The sequence below is a fragment of the Leucoraja erinacea genome, chromosome 4 (genome assembly GCF_028641065.1).
Source record: "Leucoraja erinacea ecotype New England chromosome 4, Leri_hhj_1, whole genome shotgun sequence".
In the NCBI taxonomy this organism is placed as follows: Eukaryota; Metazoa; Chordata; class Chondrichthyes; order Rajiformes; family Rajidae; genus Leucoraja; species Leucoraja erinaceus.
The window spans coordinates 52,156,964-52,174,998 of NC_073380.1; the positions used below are offsets into that span (position 1 = coordinate 52,156,964).

The 18,035-nt window shown below is 45.1% G+C and overlaps 1 protein-coding gene across 1 annotated transcript; it reads right to left on the reverse strand.

Annotated features, from left to right (window-relative positions):
* Positions 1-806: 806 nt before the first annotated feature.
* On the reverse strand, positions 807-7,715 carry LOC129696389 (actin, non-muscle 6.2-like). The gene is made up of 3 exons (XM_055634250.1): positions 7,578-7,715; positions 7,344-7,492; positions 807-2,465 (listed from the first exon to the last, which is right to left on the reverse strand). The coding sequence occupies exons 2-3, from the start codon at positions 7,467-7,469 to the stop codon at positions 1,461-1,463; spliced, it is 1,131 nt and encodes a 376-aa protein (XP_055490225.1). The 5' UTR covers positions 7,470-7,492; positions 7,578-7,715; the 3' UTR covers positions 807-1,460.
* Between the last annotated feature and the right edge of the window lie 10,320 nt (positions 7,716-18,035).

Genomic DNA, 18,035 nt, shown 5'->3' on the forward strand with positions numbered 1-18,035 from the left:
TGCCAAATATCTCCTCTGTTGTGCCCATTTGTGTTGGTGTTCTGCAGACAAGCAACTGCAGATGCTGGAATCTTGTGTCCATGGAGGGAATGGACAGACAATATTTCAGGACCGGACCAGAAATATCATCTGTCCATTCCCTACATAGATGCTGCCTGATTCGCTGTGTTCCACAATTTTGCTCCTCCAGTGTTCTCTTTGACCAATGATTTCCTCCTTACAAGTAGAGAAATAATCACTTTATTCCCCCCATCCTCCTTCCCTGCATCACAACCTGATAATGTGTATCAGGCAGAGACGGGTGACTGCTCTTTACTCCTGTAATTGCAAATCTGCATGGTAATGGAGAAGCAGCACGGCAAGTTGAATGCTTTTTGACAAATTGACACCCGGTGAGAGCCTTAGAAAGAAGATAGACACAAAAAGCTGGAGTAACTCAGCAGGACAGGCAGTATGTCTGGAGAGAAGAAACGGGTGATGTTTCGGGTCGAGACCCTTCTTCAGGCACTATGATAAGTTAGAGCAGACTGAAGAAGAGTCTCAACCTGAAACATCACTAATTTCTTCTCTCCAGAGATGCAGCCTGTCCCACTGTTACTCCAGTTTTTGTGTCTATCTTCGCTTTAAACAGCATCTGCAGTTCCTCCTTACACACAAGAGTCGTAGAAAGACTGAATAAGGGCCCCAACCCAAAATATCACCAATGAATGTGCTCGAGAGATTCTGCCCGACCCACTGACTTACTCCACCACTTGTGTTTTACTTAGAGTTATGAGGTGCAAGATCAAATTTCAAAACAGAAGAGATTTTGTTCAAATGCATGTTTTATTAAACATTTGTGAATAGCAGGTAAAGATACAAATTCCCTGTTTAACATGTCTATTCCAACCTTCCACTTTTCCTAGAACCACCACTTGGTATGTGGCTAATTCTCCCCATTGGCTCATCTACTTATCAGAGCAGCAGCATTCCATGGATAGCAATTAGGTAATGGAGAAAATTCAACCACTGAGACATGGTAAACCTGCACAGGGAGATTGGCTTCATTGTATGAGATCCTCAGTAGAATTTTATGGACATATCAATTATATTTGGCTTCAGTGCAATTTGTGTTGGTGACCATCAACACTCTTTTGTCAGTTTCAAAACTTTATACTAGAGGTGCAGAATTTCATGCAAGGGTGGGCTGCAGACATCACTGGCTCAGAGTTCAATTCAGAGTCTCCAGCATCTCAAAAATACGTAATGGTCAATGCGAGTAATTGAATCCAAAATTGTTCTGAATCTGCACCAGGAGACTTTATGAACTATGATCACCCCCCCCCCCCCCCCCCCCCCCCCCCCCCCCCGCACGCATGCCAACCCCCAAATGTTGGGCAAACAAATTGAGAAGAATATAAAAAAGTGATTTTTCAAATACAAACGTAGGCAACATTATATCAGTTCTAATCTCCAGTGAATTAGAAGCACTTGCGATGGACAATGGAGGGACCAGACTCATCATACTCCTGCTTACTGATCCACATCTGCTGGAAGGTGGAGAGAGAAGCCAGGATGGAACCTCCGATCCACACTGAATACTTCCTCTCTGGTGGAGCAATGATCTTAATCTTCATGGTGCTTGGAGCCAAGGCTGTGATTTCCTTCTGCATCCGGTCAGCGATCCCTGGGAACATGGTGGTTCCACCAGACAGGACTATGTTGGCATACAGATCCTTCCTGATGTCCACATCACACTTCATGATGCTGTTATAAGTGGTCTCATGGATTCCATTAGATTCCATCCCAAGGAAGGAGGGTTGGAAGAGGGTTTCTGGACACCTGAAACGCTCATTGCCGATGGTGATGACTTGACCATCAGGGAGCTCGTAGCTTTTCTCCAAGGATGAGGAGGAGCTGGCCGTCTGCATCTCAGATTCAAAATCTAGGGCCACATAGGAGAGCTTCTCCTTGATGTCACGGACAATCTCCCTCTCGGCCGTGGTTGTGAAGGAGTACCCACGCTCGGTCAGGATCTTCATCAAGTAGTCAGTGAGATCCCGGCCAGCCAGGTCCAGACGCAGGATGGCGTGTGGCAAGGCGTAGCCTTCGTAGATGGGTACAGTGTGACTCACACCATCCCCAGAGTCCATCACAATGCCAGTGGTGCGGCCAGAGGCATACAAGGACAGCACAGCTTGAATGGCAACGTACATGGCTGGGGTGTTGAAGGTCTCAAACATGATCTGGGTCATCTTCTCCCGGTTGGCTTTGGGATTGAGTGGAGCCTCTGTGAGGAGGACAGGGTGCTCCTCTGGGGCCACTCGCAGCTCGTTGTAGAAGGTGTGATGCCAGATCTTCTCCATGTCATCCCAGTTGGTCACAATCCCGTGTTCAATTGGGTATTTCAGGGTCAGGATGCCCCTCTTGCTCTGGGCTTCATCCCCAACGTAGCTGTCTTTCTGGCCCATTCCCACCATCACACCCTAGAATGGAGAAATTGCAGTGGATGATTCAATATTAAATCAGGAGCTTTTGAGCAACAGCAAAGTATCAAAAGTTCCTCACACACAATCTACATAGAAACCATTCAGCCACAAAAAATGCTTCCTGCTATCCACCTCAGTTTTGGAATCATGATGATAAAATAATCTCAGAAATGATGAAAGAATGATATTAGGAGTCAATTAGGAATGTGGGAAAACTTTAAATGCATTTTCAGGACTGTGTTTTTCAGAGGGAGTGAAATATATATCAAGGTATCAGCCATTTCTCATGCTCGAAGTTTATGGACAATCCTATTGCAAGTTTGGTCACCCTCCTGTAGGAAATATGACATTACGGTGGAAAGAGTGCAGAAAATGTATGTTGTGGCCAGGACAAGTTATGGGGACAGATTGGGCAGGCTAGGACTTTATTCTTTGGCGTGTAGGAGGCCAGGGGTGGGGGTGGATATTATAGAAATATATAAAATCATGAGGGTGATAGATAGGAAGAATACACAGAGTCTTGTACCCAGACTAGGGGATTCAAGAACTAGATGAAGAAGGGGATGAATATTCTGCAGTGTGACTTTAGAGAGCTCAGAAATATGCTGAATAGCAGGACCTCCATGGTTGTTACCTCCAGTTTGCTTCCAGTTCCTCGTGATGGCGAGAGCAGGAACGGGACCTGAATGTGTGGCTGAGGAACTGGTGCGCGGGGCAGGGATTTTGATTCTTAGACCACTGGAATCTGTTTTGGAGTAAGGGGGAACTGTACAAAAGGGATGGATTGCATCTTAAAAGGTGGGGGACCAGCATTCTGGCATGCAGGTTTGCCACTGCTACACGAGTGGTTTTAAACTGAATAAGGGGGGTGGGGTGTCAAATGGGATAGTCGAGGATGGAGTTAAAGGGAAAGGGTTTCTTAAATGTGTGAGCATAGAGACAGAGGGGTGTAAAATGAGGGTAGAAGCAATAGGTAACAAGGTGAAAAGTAAAAGTGGCAGGCAGACAAATCCAGGGCTAAAATCAAAAAGGGCCACTTTTCAACATAATTGTATAAGGGGTACGAGTGTTGTAAAAACAAGCCTGACGGCTTTGTGTCTCAATGCAAGGAGCATTCATAATAAGGTGGATGAGTTGAATGTGCAGATAGCTATTAATGACTATGATATAGTTGGGATCACGGAGACATGGCTCCAGGGTGACCAAGGCTGGGAGCTGAACATCCAGGGATATTCAATATTCAGGAGGGATAGACAGAAAGGAAAAGGAGATGGAGTAGTGTTGCTGGTTAGAGAGGAGATTAACGCAATTGGAAAGAAGGTCATTAGCTTGGAGGATATGGAATCGATATGGGTAGAGCAGCGAAACACTAAGGGGCAGAAAACGCTAGTGGGAGTTGTGTACAGGCCACCTAACAGTAGTAGTGGAGTTGGGAATGGCATCAAACAGGAAATTAGAAATGCGTGCAACAAAGGTAAAACAGTTATAATGGGTGACTTCAATCTACATATAGATTGGGTGAATCAAATTGGCAGGGGTGCTGAGGAAGAGGATTTCTTGGAATGCATACGGGATAGTTTTCTAAACCAACATGTAGAGGAACCAACGAGAGAGCAGGCTATTCTAGACTGGGTATTGAGTAATGAGGAAGGGTTAGTTAGCAGTCTTGTTGTGCGTGGCCCCTTGGGCAAGAGTGACCATAATATGGTTGAGTTCTTCATTAGGATGGAGAGTGACATAATTAATTCAGAAACAAGGGTTCTGAACTTAAAGAAAGGTAACTTTCAGGGTATGAGATGCGAATTGGCCAAGATAGACTGGCAATTCATTCTTAAAGGGTTGACGGTGGATAGGCAATGGAAGGCATTTAAAGACTGCATGGATGAACTACAAAAATTGTTCATCCCAGTTTGGCAAAAGAATAAATCAGGGAAGGTAGTGCATGATGGATAACAAGGGAAAACAGATATAGTATCAAAACAAAAGATGAAGCATATAAATTAGCCAGAAAAAGCAGCCTACCAGAGGACTGGGAGAAATTCCAGCAGAGGAGGACAAAGGTCTTAATTAGGAAAGGGAAAATAGATTATGAAAGAAAACTGGCAGGGAACATAAAAACTGACTGCAAAAGATTTTATAGATATGTGAAGAGAAAAAAATTAGTTAAAAACAAATGTAGTCCCTTGAAGTCAGAAACTGGTGAATTGATCATGTGGAATAAGGACATGGCAGACCAATTGAATAACTACATTGGTTCTGTCTTCACTAAGAAGACATAAATAATCTGCCGGAAATAGCAGGGGACCGGGGGTCAAATGAGTTGGAGGAACTGAGTGAAATCCAGGTTAGCCGGGAAATGGAGTTAGGTAAATTGAATGGGTTAAAGGCTGATAAATCCGCAGTGCCAGATAGGCTGCATCCCAGAGTACTTAAGTAAGTAGCCCCAGAAATTGTGGATGCATTAGTGATAATTTTTCAAAACTCTTTAGATTCTGGAGTAGTTCCTGAAGATTGGAGGGTAGCTAATGTAACCCCACGTTTTAAAAAGGGAGGGAGAGGAAAAATTGGAAATTATAGACCAGTTAGTCTAACATCGGTAGTGGGGAAACTGCTAGAGTCACTTATTAAAGATGGGATAGCAGTACATTTGGAAAGTGGTGAAATCTTTGGACAAAGTCAGCATGGATTTATGAAAGGTAAATCATGTCTGACGAATCTTATAGAATTTTTCAAGGATGTAACTAGTAGAGTGGATAAGGGAGAACTAGTGGATGCGTTATATCTGGACTTTCAGAAGGCTTTCGGCAAGGTCCCACATAAGGGATTATTATACAAACTTAAAGCACACGGTATTGGGGATAGAGAGCTGGCTGGCAGACAGGAAGCAAAGTGTAGGAGTAAACGGGTCCTTTTCAGAATGGAAGGCAGTGAGTAGTGGGGTACTGCAAGGCTCAGTGCTGGGACCCCAGCTATTTACAATATATATTAATGATTTGGACGAGGGAATTGAATGGAACATCTCCATGTTTGCGGATGACACGAAGCTGGGGCGCAGTGTTAGCTGTGAGGAGGATGCTAGGAGGCTGCAAGGTGACTTGGATAGGCTGGGTGAGTGGGCAAATGCATGGCAGATGCAGTATAATGTGGATAAATGTGAGGTTATCCACTTTGATGGCAAAAACAGGAAAGTAGACTATTATCTGAATGGTGGTCGATTAGGAAAAGGGGAGATGCAACGATACCTGGGTGTCATGGTACACCAGTCATTGAAAGTAGGCATGCAGGTGCAGCAGGCAGTTAAGAAAGCGAATGGTATGTTAGCATTCATAGCAAAAGGATTTGAGTATAAGAGCAGGGAGGTTCTACTGCAGTTGTACAGAGTCTTCGTGAGACCACACCTGGAGTATTGCGTACAGTTTTGGTCTCCAAATCTGAGGAAAGATATTCTTGCCATAGAGGGAGTACAGAGAAGGTTTACCAGACTGATTCCTGGGATGTCAGGACTCATATGAAGAAAGACTGGATAGACTCGGCTTGTACTCGCTAGAATTTAGAAGATTGAGGGGGGATCTTATAGAAACTTACAAAATTCTTAAGGGGTTGGACAGGTTAAATGCAGGAAGATTGTTCCCGATGTTGGGGAAGTCCAGAACAAGGGGTCACAGTTTAAGAATAAGGGGGAAATCTTTTAAGACCGATATGAGAAAAACATTTTTCACGCAGAGTGGTGAATCTGTGGAATTCTGTGCCACAGAAGGTAGTTGAGGCCAGTTCATTGGCTATATTTAAGAGGGAGTTAAATGTGGCCCTTGTGGCTAAAGGGATCAGGGGGTATGGGGAGAAGGCAGGTACAAGATACTGAGTTGAATGATCAGCCATGATCATATTGAATGGCGGTGCAGGCTCGAAGGGCCAAATGGCCTACTCCTGCACCTATTTTCTATGTTTCTATGTGTCTAGAGGGCATAGGTTTGAGAGAGGAAAAATGTTTAATAGGAATCCAAGGAGCAACTTCCCCGCCATTAACTCCTCGATTATCTGCCGAACCTCCGGGCAAAATGACTTGCGGTCTCATTGTTCAAATTGAAGGAAAGAGCTGGACACTGCCAGTGATCAGAGACACAAGAAACTGCAAATACTGGAACCGAGAGCAAACGTTTGCGGGGATCTCAGCAGGTCAGGCAGCATCTGTGAAGGGAATTGGACAGACAATATATTGTGTTGTGACCCTTCTTTAGATTGATGGAGTAGGAGGGCAACGAAAAGTGGTAAAAGAGAAGACACAGGCAAGAGCATTATCCAAAAGAGCAGGTGTAACCACATTTACTGAAGCAGGAGCACATCTCAGATGTCCAAGAGTGGAAAGCCCTATCAAGGGAACAGATGCAGCAGGAACAGAAAAAGTGTAACACTTGATTGTAGTCAGTGATCACCATGCTGAGAGAGACAGCGACAACATTTAAACAAGCTCTACAGGTCAGCCAACCTGTTGAAACAGGTATCACTGGAGTCGTATTTTAACAAATTGTTTGCCAAAAGACACTAACGGGTCAGAGTGGCAACAGTTACAAAATTCACCAACTACCAACCCAAGGACTCAAGCACTCAAGACAGAAGTACCATAGATAGAATATCCTGAGCTGGTCAAGGAAAATTAGAATCACTTCATAGATCAATTTCCTGCACCTCCTCCCCATAAAAATATATATTTTCAGAAAATATCAAGACACCCTTAGATAGGACATTCCATTCACATCTACAGCAAGTAAACAGATAACGCAAAGCATGGAATCACACCAGGACTCACTGCCATGTCAGATTTCTCCCACAGTTAACCCTACGCTAGGAGTCAAGGCTTTACATTAAAGGTCTCACCTGGTGTCGAGGCCGTCCCACGATGGAGGGGAACACAGCTCTGGGGGCATCATCCCCTGCAAAGCCAGCCTTGCACATCCCGGAGCCATTGTCCACCACCAGTGCAGCAACATCATCTTCAGCCATGGTTTACAGCGAGTGGGAAGTGACTGAAACGGAACAAAAATCCATTATTGATGGTAACCAATACACGAGATCAGTAATTCATCAAGACCAACCCAATCTATACTCTACCTCAGGTAGACAGGTATCAATGCAATCCTCAGGACGAGCTTCAACACAACCTGCCTCCACCACAGCGCGCTGTTTTTATGGAAGTGATGCTCCACCCACATTCCTATTGCGTGACTAAGCCAAACAATGAAAGCCAAGGGAGGTGTGTAAACCAGCCGCTAGGCACCTTGAATCTAAACTCAATCACTGATCTACTCATTGATCCAGGCTTAATGGTTTGGTAATATTCACATTTAAAACAAATATTTTTTTAGGTTAAATCTGGTCACGGGATGTGGACATTTGACAATAGGTGCAGTAGGCCATTCGGCCCTTCGAGCCAGCATCGCTAGGCTAGCCAGCACTGACTAGGCTGACATTTATTCTTCATCCCCAGTTGCCTCTGTATTGAGGAGGGTATTAAAGTTAATCACATTGGTGGGTCTGAACTGTCACATGTCGGCCAGTTCGGATTTACAGTATTCCTATTCCTGAAGGATATCAGCAAACCAGAGGGATGTTTACAACAATCTTCATCTTCACTGATACAATCATTTTATTTTTGTAGTTAATTAATTCCTTAAATTTAATTTTCACACGTACGATGGTGGGAATCAAACTCTGGCCTCCAAATGAGTGGTCCAGACTTCTGGCTGGTAATTCAGTAACATATCCAACCTACTGGCTTAAACCTTTTCGGTACCTTTTTCAGTGTGAATTGATCCTTGTTGGATTTACATTACCTGCAGGCACAAGAGTCTGCAAATGCTGGCATTTTAAGCAAAAATCAAACTGCTGGAGTAACAGTTGGTCAGTCAGTATCTGTCGTGTGAAATGGGTTGACGATGTTTTGGGTTGTGACCTTTCTCTAGACTGATGCCTGCTGATGATTGTTCCAACTAAGCTTGGGGAAATAGCTGTAGCACCTGGCAATACCTGGCACACCTTGAACACTTCGGTGGTTAAACTATGTTCATTCCAGGCTGCAAAGACTTTACCTTATTTGGTAATTAACCTGCATAGACTGCTGAGCCACACCTTGGAGCTAAAGAGCGGAGCAAGCTCAGAGCTGCCTGTGAGCGAAGTCTTCCTGTCAGTCAATCATCAGAACATAACAGCAAATTAAACAGGGTGTTAATTTGTCCCACTCCCATTAGGAAGGTCTTAAAGCCCACAGCTGAGAGTCACAGTGTCACTCGGCATGGAAACAGGTTATGAAGAACAGTCTTGATCCAAAATATCACTAATTTCTTCTCTTCAGAGAAGCTGCCTGTCCCGCTGAGTTATTCCAGCTTCTAGTGTCTATATTCAGCCAAACATGTCCATACAGACCAATCTGCCCATCCTAGGTAATTCCATTTACCCACATTTGGCCCATGTCCCTCTAAACCTTTCCATTCTACAAAGCTGTCCAAAGGTATTTTAAAATCCTCTGCTTCTTTGAACAAGAAATGTAAATTATGTTCCCCTTTCACCAACACTTCACCTGCCGGACAGAACCGGTTCTTACCCTGATCAAATTCCCTATTGACTTTCTGTTTCCTGTAAATCAAAGGTGTAGCTATGGGCACACATGGGCCCAGCGATGTCATTCTTTTTGTTGACTACATGGAACAGTCCTTTTTCCAAACTTTGCCTTGTACCCCTCCCCAACTGTTTCACTGTTACATCAGTAGCTGCATCGATACTGCTTCCTGCATCTGAACAGAACGTATCAATTTTATCAGTTTGGCTACTAACATTTACCCAACTCTCATTCTTACTTGGACCATCTCTGACACTTTGTTCCCTTTTCTGAAATACTCCGTCTACATCTAAGGAGACTATTGACCCTCTATCGCTGGCTCCATAGTTCAAGTCAGAGTCTCCAGCACTTTAAAAGACGTAAAGGTCAATGCGAGTAATTGAATCCTAAATTGTTCTGAATCTGCACCAGGACACTTTATAAACTGTGATCCCGTGTCTGCCTTCCCCATATCCCTTGACTCCGCTAGCCCCTAGAGCTCTGTCTACCTCTGTGACAGAGTATTCCACAAATTCACAACTCTCTGGGTGAAAACGTTTTTTCTTATCTCAGTTTTAAATGGCCTCCCTTTTATTCTTAGACTGTGGCCCCTGGTTCTGGACTCCCCCAACATTGGGAACATTTTTCCTGCATCTAGCTTGCCCAGTCCTTTTATAAGTTTCAAAAAGATCCCCATCACCCTTCTAAATCCCAGTGGATACAAGCCCAGTCAATACAATACAATACAATCAGTTTTATTCGTCACATTGCACATAAAGTGCAAGTGAGATTAATTTGCCAGCAGCGGTACAATGATAAAGAACACACAAACACAATTAAAAATGTAATACAAAGATCCACCCCAGCATTCATCACTGTGGTGGAATGCACAAATATTGGCCAGTCCTCCTCCATTTCCCCCCGTGGTCGGGACCTCAACCCTCCGCAGCCATCGCTGCGGGCGTCCAGATGGTAAAAGGACAAGGTAAAAGTCAAGGTAAGTCCAGGATTGGCTCTTCCCCACCGGAGACCGTGGCTTCAGGCTGGTGTAGGCTGCAGGCCGGCGGTCGAAGATTTAAAGTTCGCGCCGCAGCCAGAAGCACCGCAGACCGCAGGGCCAGCGGTCGAAGCTCCCCTCCAGGGATCCACGGCGAGGGACCCCGCTCCTGATGGTAGTCGCCACCGTGCCCGCGGTAGAAGTTGGCCGCGGGCCGGTGGTGGAAGCTTCTTCTACTCCCCGGGTCCCCAACGTTAGATCCCGGGCTGTAGACGCCGCACCAGCTGGAGCTGTGCAGACCGTTGCTTCAGGCTGCCGGCTGCCGCGTGCCAGTGAAACGGAGCGCTACCCTCCGGCGAGCCCCAGCGAGGGCTCGCCCGCTCCACTCCGAGAGTCCACGCTGCGCCCGCCTCTGAAGCCCCGGGCGCGCCTCCGGGAAAGGCCGTGCCGATCCTTGTTGTTAGCACAGGGGAGGCGACCTGGAAAAAGTCACCTCTCCATGGAGGAGGCGACCGAAGCGGTTTCCCCCTCACCCCCCCACACCACCCCCCCACACAAAACACACAGAGGAACATTAAAAACATATGTTAAAACATACTAAAAAAACAAAAAAAATAGAAAAAAATGGACACGCTGCTGACAGGGCGCCGGCTTGCAGCGCCCCCACTGACCGACCTTTCCAATCCTTTCTCATACGACAGTCCCGCCATCCTGGGGATTAACCTCGTGAACCTACGCTGCACTGCTTCAATAGCAAGGATGTCTTTCCTCAAATTAGGAGGCCAAAACTGCACACAACACTCCAGATGTGGTCTCACAAGGGTCCACTACAACTGCAAAAGGACCTCTTTACTCATAAACTCAGGTGGCCCTTCTTTAGATTGATGGAGTAAGAGGGCAACAAAAGTTGGAAAAAGATAAGACACAGGCAAGAGTATCATCCAAAAGAGCAGGGGAGATCACATTTACTGAAGCTGGAGCACATCTCAGATCTTGGGAGCAGGTGCAGCAGATACAGAAATAGTGTAAAAGGATGCCAAGTTAAGTCAAGAGAGTTTATTGTCATGTGTCCCAGATAGAACAATGAAATTCTTGCTTGCTGCAGCAGCACCTCAGAATATTGTAGGCATGAATACAGAACAGATCAGTGTGTCCATAGCGCATAGAATATATATACACACACATAAATAAACAGATAAGGTGCAACAGGCTGTTATAGTTCAGAGTTTGTTTGAAGTTGTGTTTAATAGTCTGATGGCTGTGGGGAAGAAGCTGGATGTTGCAGATTTCAGGCTCCTGTACCTTCTACCAGATGGCAGCGGAGAGATGAGTGTGTGGCCAGGATGGTGTGGGTCCTTGATGATGTTGGTAGCCTTTTTGAGGCAGCGACTGCAATAGATCCCCTCGATGGTCGGGAGGTCAGAGTCGATTTCACCCACCTCCCCCCCCAAATAATTTTTTTTCCCCAGAATATCAAGACCCATTAGATAGGACATTCCATTCATATCTACAGCAAGTAAACAAATAACCCAAAGCATGGAATCACACCAGGAAACAATGCCATGTCACACATTTCCCACATCAAACCTTATACTGGGAGTCAAGGCTTTACATTAATCATAATCATATTTTATTAGCCAAGTGTGTTTTGCAACATACGAGGAAATTCATTTGCCATACAGTCATACTAATAAAATCTCAGCTCTCCCGAGTCGGGACTAGTTGGATGTCGTGCGGCTTTTGGAGGTCCCGACGTTGTCTCATCCTGAGGCCATGAGTTCTCGGTGGTATAGGCTGCGGTTGGAGCGTCGATTCCAGGCAAGGGATCGGATTCCATGGTAGAGGTTTTGTCTGGTGTTGAGGCCGCCCCACGATGGAGGGGAACGCAGTTCTGGGGGCGATATCCCCAGCAAAGCGAGCCTTGCACTACCAGGAGCCATTGTCCACCACCTGTGTGTTAATCTTTTCTTCAGCCATGGTTTACAGTGCGCGGGGAGTGAATCAAACGGAACAAAAATCCATTATTGATGAGACAAGAACACAGTAACCAAAACACTAGATCAGTAATTCATCAAGACCAACCCAATCTATACTCTACATCAGGTGGACAGGTATCAATGCAATCCAAAGTACGAGCTTCAGCACAACCTGCCTCCACCAAAGGTCCTATAGCAGAGCAAGATAGACCACTCCTTCTAAATGTAATGGGCTGTCGTGTAGTACGCAACGGAGTGGAACGTGGCCTTATATTCATCCATTTCAGTAACCCGACTCGACTCGTAGTGTAATCAACGTTGCGGGGGAATAGTTTGTGTTAATAAATTATAATTATGAAAATGAGAAGATATTTACCAAAGAACTTTTATTTTCATGAGGGTGTTTCCGTAACCGGCTTCCGTCTCCGCACTAGTACCTTTGCTCTGCTATGGGATCTTTGGTGTTGAGACGGAAGCCAGTTACGGAAATGGGGCCAAAAATTACCCATGAATCTGCCCATGACCGTATTATGTCTTTTTCGTCGAGTGATCTATCTTGCTTGCTATAGGATCTTTGGCTCCACCACAGCCCACTGTCTTTATGGAAGTGATGCTCCACCCACATTCCTATTGCGTGACCAATGGAAGCCAAGGGAGGTGTGTAAACCAGCCACTCGGCACCTGGAGTCTAAAGTCAATCACTGATCTACTAATTAATCCAGGTTTAATGGTTTGGTAATATTCACATTTAAAACTAATATTTTTTTAGGATAAATTTGATCACGGGATGTGGACATTACTGATGAGGCTGACATTTATTCTTCATCCCCAGTTGTATTGAGGAGGGTATTAAAGTGAATTATATTTGTGGGTCTGAACTGTCACTTATCGGCTAGTTCGTATTTACAGTATTCCTATTCCTGAAGGATATGAACAAACCAGAGGGATGTTTACGACAATCTTTATCTTCATTGATACAAGAATTTTAATTTTGTTGTTAATAAATTACTTACATTTAAATTTTCACACGTACGATGGTGGGAATCAAACTCTGGCCTCCAAATAAGTGGTCCAGACTTCTGGCTGGTAATTCAGTAACATATCCAACCTACTGGCTTAAACCTTTTTGGTACCTTTTTCAGTATGAATTGATCCTTGTTGGGCGGACATTACCTGCAGGCACAAGAGTCTGCAAATACTGGAATCTTAAGCAAAAATTAAACTGCTGGAGTAACAGTGGGTCAGTCAGTATCTGTAGAGTGAAATGGGTTGACGATGTTTTGGGTTGTGACCAACTAAGCTGGGGAAAATAGCTGGAGCATCTGGCAAAATCTCAGTCCCCATAACTCCCCCATCTGACTTTGGACCACAGAAAGAGTTAGAAACATAGAAAATAGGTGCAGGAGGAGGCCATTCGGCCCTTCAAGCCAACAGCTATTTATTGAGATGATCATGATTGATTGTCCCCAATCAAGAAACGATGCCTGCCTTCTCCCCATATCCCTTGATTCAACTAGCCCCTAGAGCTCTACCTAACTCTCTCTTAAATCCATTCAGTGATTTGGCCTCCACAGCCCTCTGTGGCAGAGAATTCATTTTCACGGGGAGAGAGAGGAACAGAGAACTTGAGGCAAAGAATTCTAGGGACAGAGTGCAGCAGAGGGATTGAGGGAGAGAATTCTAGGAACAACGAGGGGAAGAGGAATTGAGGGAGAAATTTCCAGGGACGGAGAGAGGGGCTGAGGGAGAGAATTGCAGGGACAACTGGAGGCACAGCTCTCAGCATTTAGGCGGACAGGGTAGGTGGAATAATGGTAGTTGTACGGACGGGGGAGAGTTACACAAATAGGGACAGGTGAGACTATGGAAGCATTTATTCAGTATTCAGTATTTACTTTAATGTCATTTTAACTGAGCACTTACATATACAGAAGAAATGAAAAATTGTTTCTCAATCAGTTCCCGTCAGTGCAGTTAATAAAAACAGAATAAATACATATAGTAGGTATGTTACAAAACTTACCTTCAGCGGCGCTGCAATTCTGCCACTGGCCGTGCGCGCGACTCTGGCGCATTTGGGGGGGGGGGGGGGGGGGGGGGGGGGGGGTTAAAACGTTTTTTTTTTTCCCCGACCTGGTCCTGAATTATATTTGTTGGAGTGCAAGATGTTGCTAAAGAATCGTTCCGACGGCCGTTCTTTGTGTTTTTAAAAAGAAATTCACCCGACAAGTTAATCGCTGGAATGATTTTAAAATCAGCTTCTGAAGCCGCCAATGCCGACAACGGGGACGGATTTTATGGAGGACCAGGTAAAAGAAAGTAGTTTATTTTTATGTATAAAAGTGTTTCTTAAGATGTATTTAATTCACATTCTAAGTTGCGAAACGGTGATTTAGTCCCCGAACGAACCGGCAGTGTATTTGCTGCCGATATGGGGACTAAAAACATTGCATCCTCAACGTTCCAAATGGTCCCGTTCCAGAAAATCCCACTCGCAAGCTGATTTAAATGGCCATTAATTACAGGTATTAAACATTAAATTCCTTCCATTTGGCCTGTAAACCCATGGCAATGAGATTTAAAAATTATGTTATATTCTGAATTCTTGTGTGAATGTTATTTGGACACTTAGGCTATTTTAAAATGGTAATCTATTCTTAAGAAATGGATAGATGTTTAGCTCTAGTAATTGAATTTTGTAATTAGCTATAATTATGTAACTAACTAATTATATGTTTTAATTTCAAGTCATCTAAGTAAGATTGTTTCATATTTGTTTCAGAATGCTTCAATCTACAATAATTGAAAATTTATTTCAGTTCCTTTAAATTTTAAGAAAGTTATCGGCTTTTAAATGTTCTCGATCACAGCTTTTGTGTTAAGTCAATGAAAAAGCAATAAGGAACAAGATGCCAATTTCCGAGTATGAAAATGGCCATAACTCTTTTAATACTGAAGATATGAAAGTGAATTAGGTGTCAAACTAAACTTCTTTTTATGCTTTATCTGATGGGATAAATTAAAGACTTGATCTTTTAAATCTCAAAATGTTGTAACATTGCTACATATAGCTTTAAATTTAAAATGAATATATCTAAAATAGGCTTAAAAATTGAACTAAAAACTGACATTCAGACTGAACAGTGGCTTTGCTTTGACAGGTGCCTAGCTGTCAAAGTATGGGCAAGGTTAGATGTGTTGGTGTATGATGTATGGGGAAGGGACACAGTCCATTATTGCATGTGTCTTATTGCCTGTGGAAAGAAGCTGTGGAGCATCCGTCTGGTTTTGCAACTGATGCTCCTGTACCTCTTCCCAGATGGCAGAATGGAGAAGATGTGGTGTGATGGGTGATAAAGAGAGGGATCACAGGTCAAACTTAAATACAAAGCCTCAGTGAGCTCAGGGTAAAGGATGAACTGGACCTGAAACAGGAATCCAGACCCCAGCTGGACTACCTGATTCAGTGTCCAAGTTTTGATCCTGGCTGATATTGAGGTTGGGCTGGAGTTGTCCGTTTGTCCAGCAAAGCTCAGCCCTTGGTGGGGATGGGGGGGGGAGGGGGGGGGGGGGGGGGGATGTCTGGATTGAGCAGGTAATGTTGACAGGGGGCTGGGGGGAGGTCTGGATTGGGCAGGTAGTGTCAGCACTGCGGGCACACCTTGAGCAGGAGTCGCCAGCACTCCAGGGGTTAAACTATGTTCATTCCATTGGCTCGCAGGCTGCAGAGACTTTACCTTATTTGGTAATTAACCTGCATAGATTGCTGAGCCACACCTTGGGAGCTAAAGATGCTGGGAGCAAGCTCAGAGCTGCCTGTGAGCGAGGTCTTCCTGTCACGGTGAATCATCAGAACATGACAGCAAATCAAACAGGGCATGAAACCATACAGCATTGTGCCACAAATTTGCAAATCAGCCCACTGAAGCATTTTCATCCCATTTGTTCCGGGATGTGGGCATCACAGGCATGGTTGGGATTCAATGTCCAGGAGGTGGAGCTAAACCGAGACTGCAACCAGACTTCAACGCCACTCCCATTAGGAAAGTCTTAAAGCCCCAGCTGAGAGTCATAGAATCACTCAGCATGGAAACAGGTTATGAAGAAGGGTCTTAACCCAAAATTACACTAATTTCTTCTTTCCAGAGAAGCTGCCTGTCCCGCTGAGTTATTCCAGCTTCTAGTGTCTATATTCAGCCAAACGTCCATACAGACCAATATGCCCATCTAGCAATATGCCCATCTAAACAGTCCTTTTTCCATTTCCTTCGCTCCATAGATGCTGCTGCACCCGCTGAGTTTCTCCAGCAATTTTGTTTACCTCCTACCCATCTAAGCTAATTCCCTTTACCCACATCTGGCCCATATCACTCCAAACCTTTCCATTCTACAAAGCTGTCCAAATGTATTTTAAAATCCTCTGCTTCTTTGCACAAGAAATTACATAGATACTCCCTTTCACCAACACTTCATCTGCCAGACAGAACCGGTTCTTACCCTGATCAAATTCCCTATTGACTACGTAGCTACGGGCACACATGGGTCCAGCTATGCCGTTCTTTTTGTTGACTACATGGAACAGTCCTTTTTCCAAACTTTGCCTTGTACCCCTCCCCAACTGTTTCACTGTTACATCAGTAGCTGCATCGATACTGCTTCCTGCATCTGAACAGAACGTATCAATTTTATCAGTTTGGCTACTAACATTTACCAACTCTCATACTTGGACCATTTCTGACACCTTGTTCCCTTTTCTGAATTTCTCTGTCTACATCTCAGGAGACAATTGACCCTCTGACACATATTCAGGGCCAGATTTAGATGAAGAGAGGCCCTAAGCTATTTCACTTGTGTGCCCCCCCCCCTCCTCCCAATCCGCACCCCCACGACTAGAGGACAATGACTACCAGACAGTGACAGTGTGACACTTTTAGATCCTACTGTATGTTGTAATTAAACAGTTGGTTTTAAAATACACATTGGATTCATCGCCGAGCGGACGATGCCTTACCTGGATTGCTGTTTGAAGCTCTGGAGTGTTGGGCCTGCTGCTTCAACATCATGGAGCTGTGGTTTGCGGAGCTCCCAGCCTCGGGCCGCGTTGATTTCAATATCGCGGAGCCCTGGGATCCCTTTGCCGAGTGTCGCCAGCGTGAATCTCCACCCAGCTCAGCCTGTGGACTTCGGGAACCACGGTCTCCGGTAGGAAGTGGCTGATTCAGAAGTCCAAGCTGCTGAGAATGTTCTCCCGTTCCGACGTCGGATAGTGACCCCCAAATTTCATTGTACCAATGGCCATGAGGGAGGTCCAAGAGGAGGGGGTCCGTTGGAGATGGGAAAAAGGAAGATCAATGGGGGCGAGGACTCCTTCCCATGGAAGAATGGTGTGAGGCGGAGGCGACGGAAGAAGAGCTCCAAATTGCGGCGGGCGCGGAACTCATTGAGGTGGGGACGGAGGGGAACAAAGGTCTCTGCTGAGGACCGACCATTCGGTAACTGAGAGGGGGATGTCAGGGGGGGGGATGGTGAACACATGGCAGGGATGGGGGTTGGGGCCAGAGGAAGGCAGGTCAGTGGACTGAGGCCAAGGCGATGTCTGGTGGAGGGGTGGTGGGTGGTCAGGGTAGGGGGGCTCTGAGGACTGTAGTGTGGGTGGGGAAGAGCTGGGGTCACATGGTTTGAGGGGAATGGGGAAGATCCAGTGGAACAGCCACTGAGATTACCAGGGTTGGGGGGACCTAGCACCAGGACTCAGTGCAGTTCCCAATGTTGGGCGAGTCCAGAACCAGGTGTTGCACTTTGGGAGGTCTAATGAAAGAGGAAAACATACAACTAATGGCATGACCCTCAACAGCATTAATGTATAGAGGGATCTTAGTGTTCAATAATATAACTCCCTGAAAGTAGCAACACAAGTAGATAGTGTGGTAAAGAAGGCATGTGACTTCATTCAGAGGTTGGGGTATTAAGTGTAAGAGTCAGGAAGACATGATGCAGCTTTA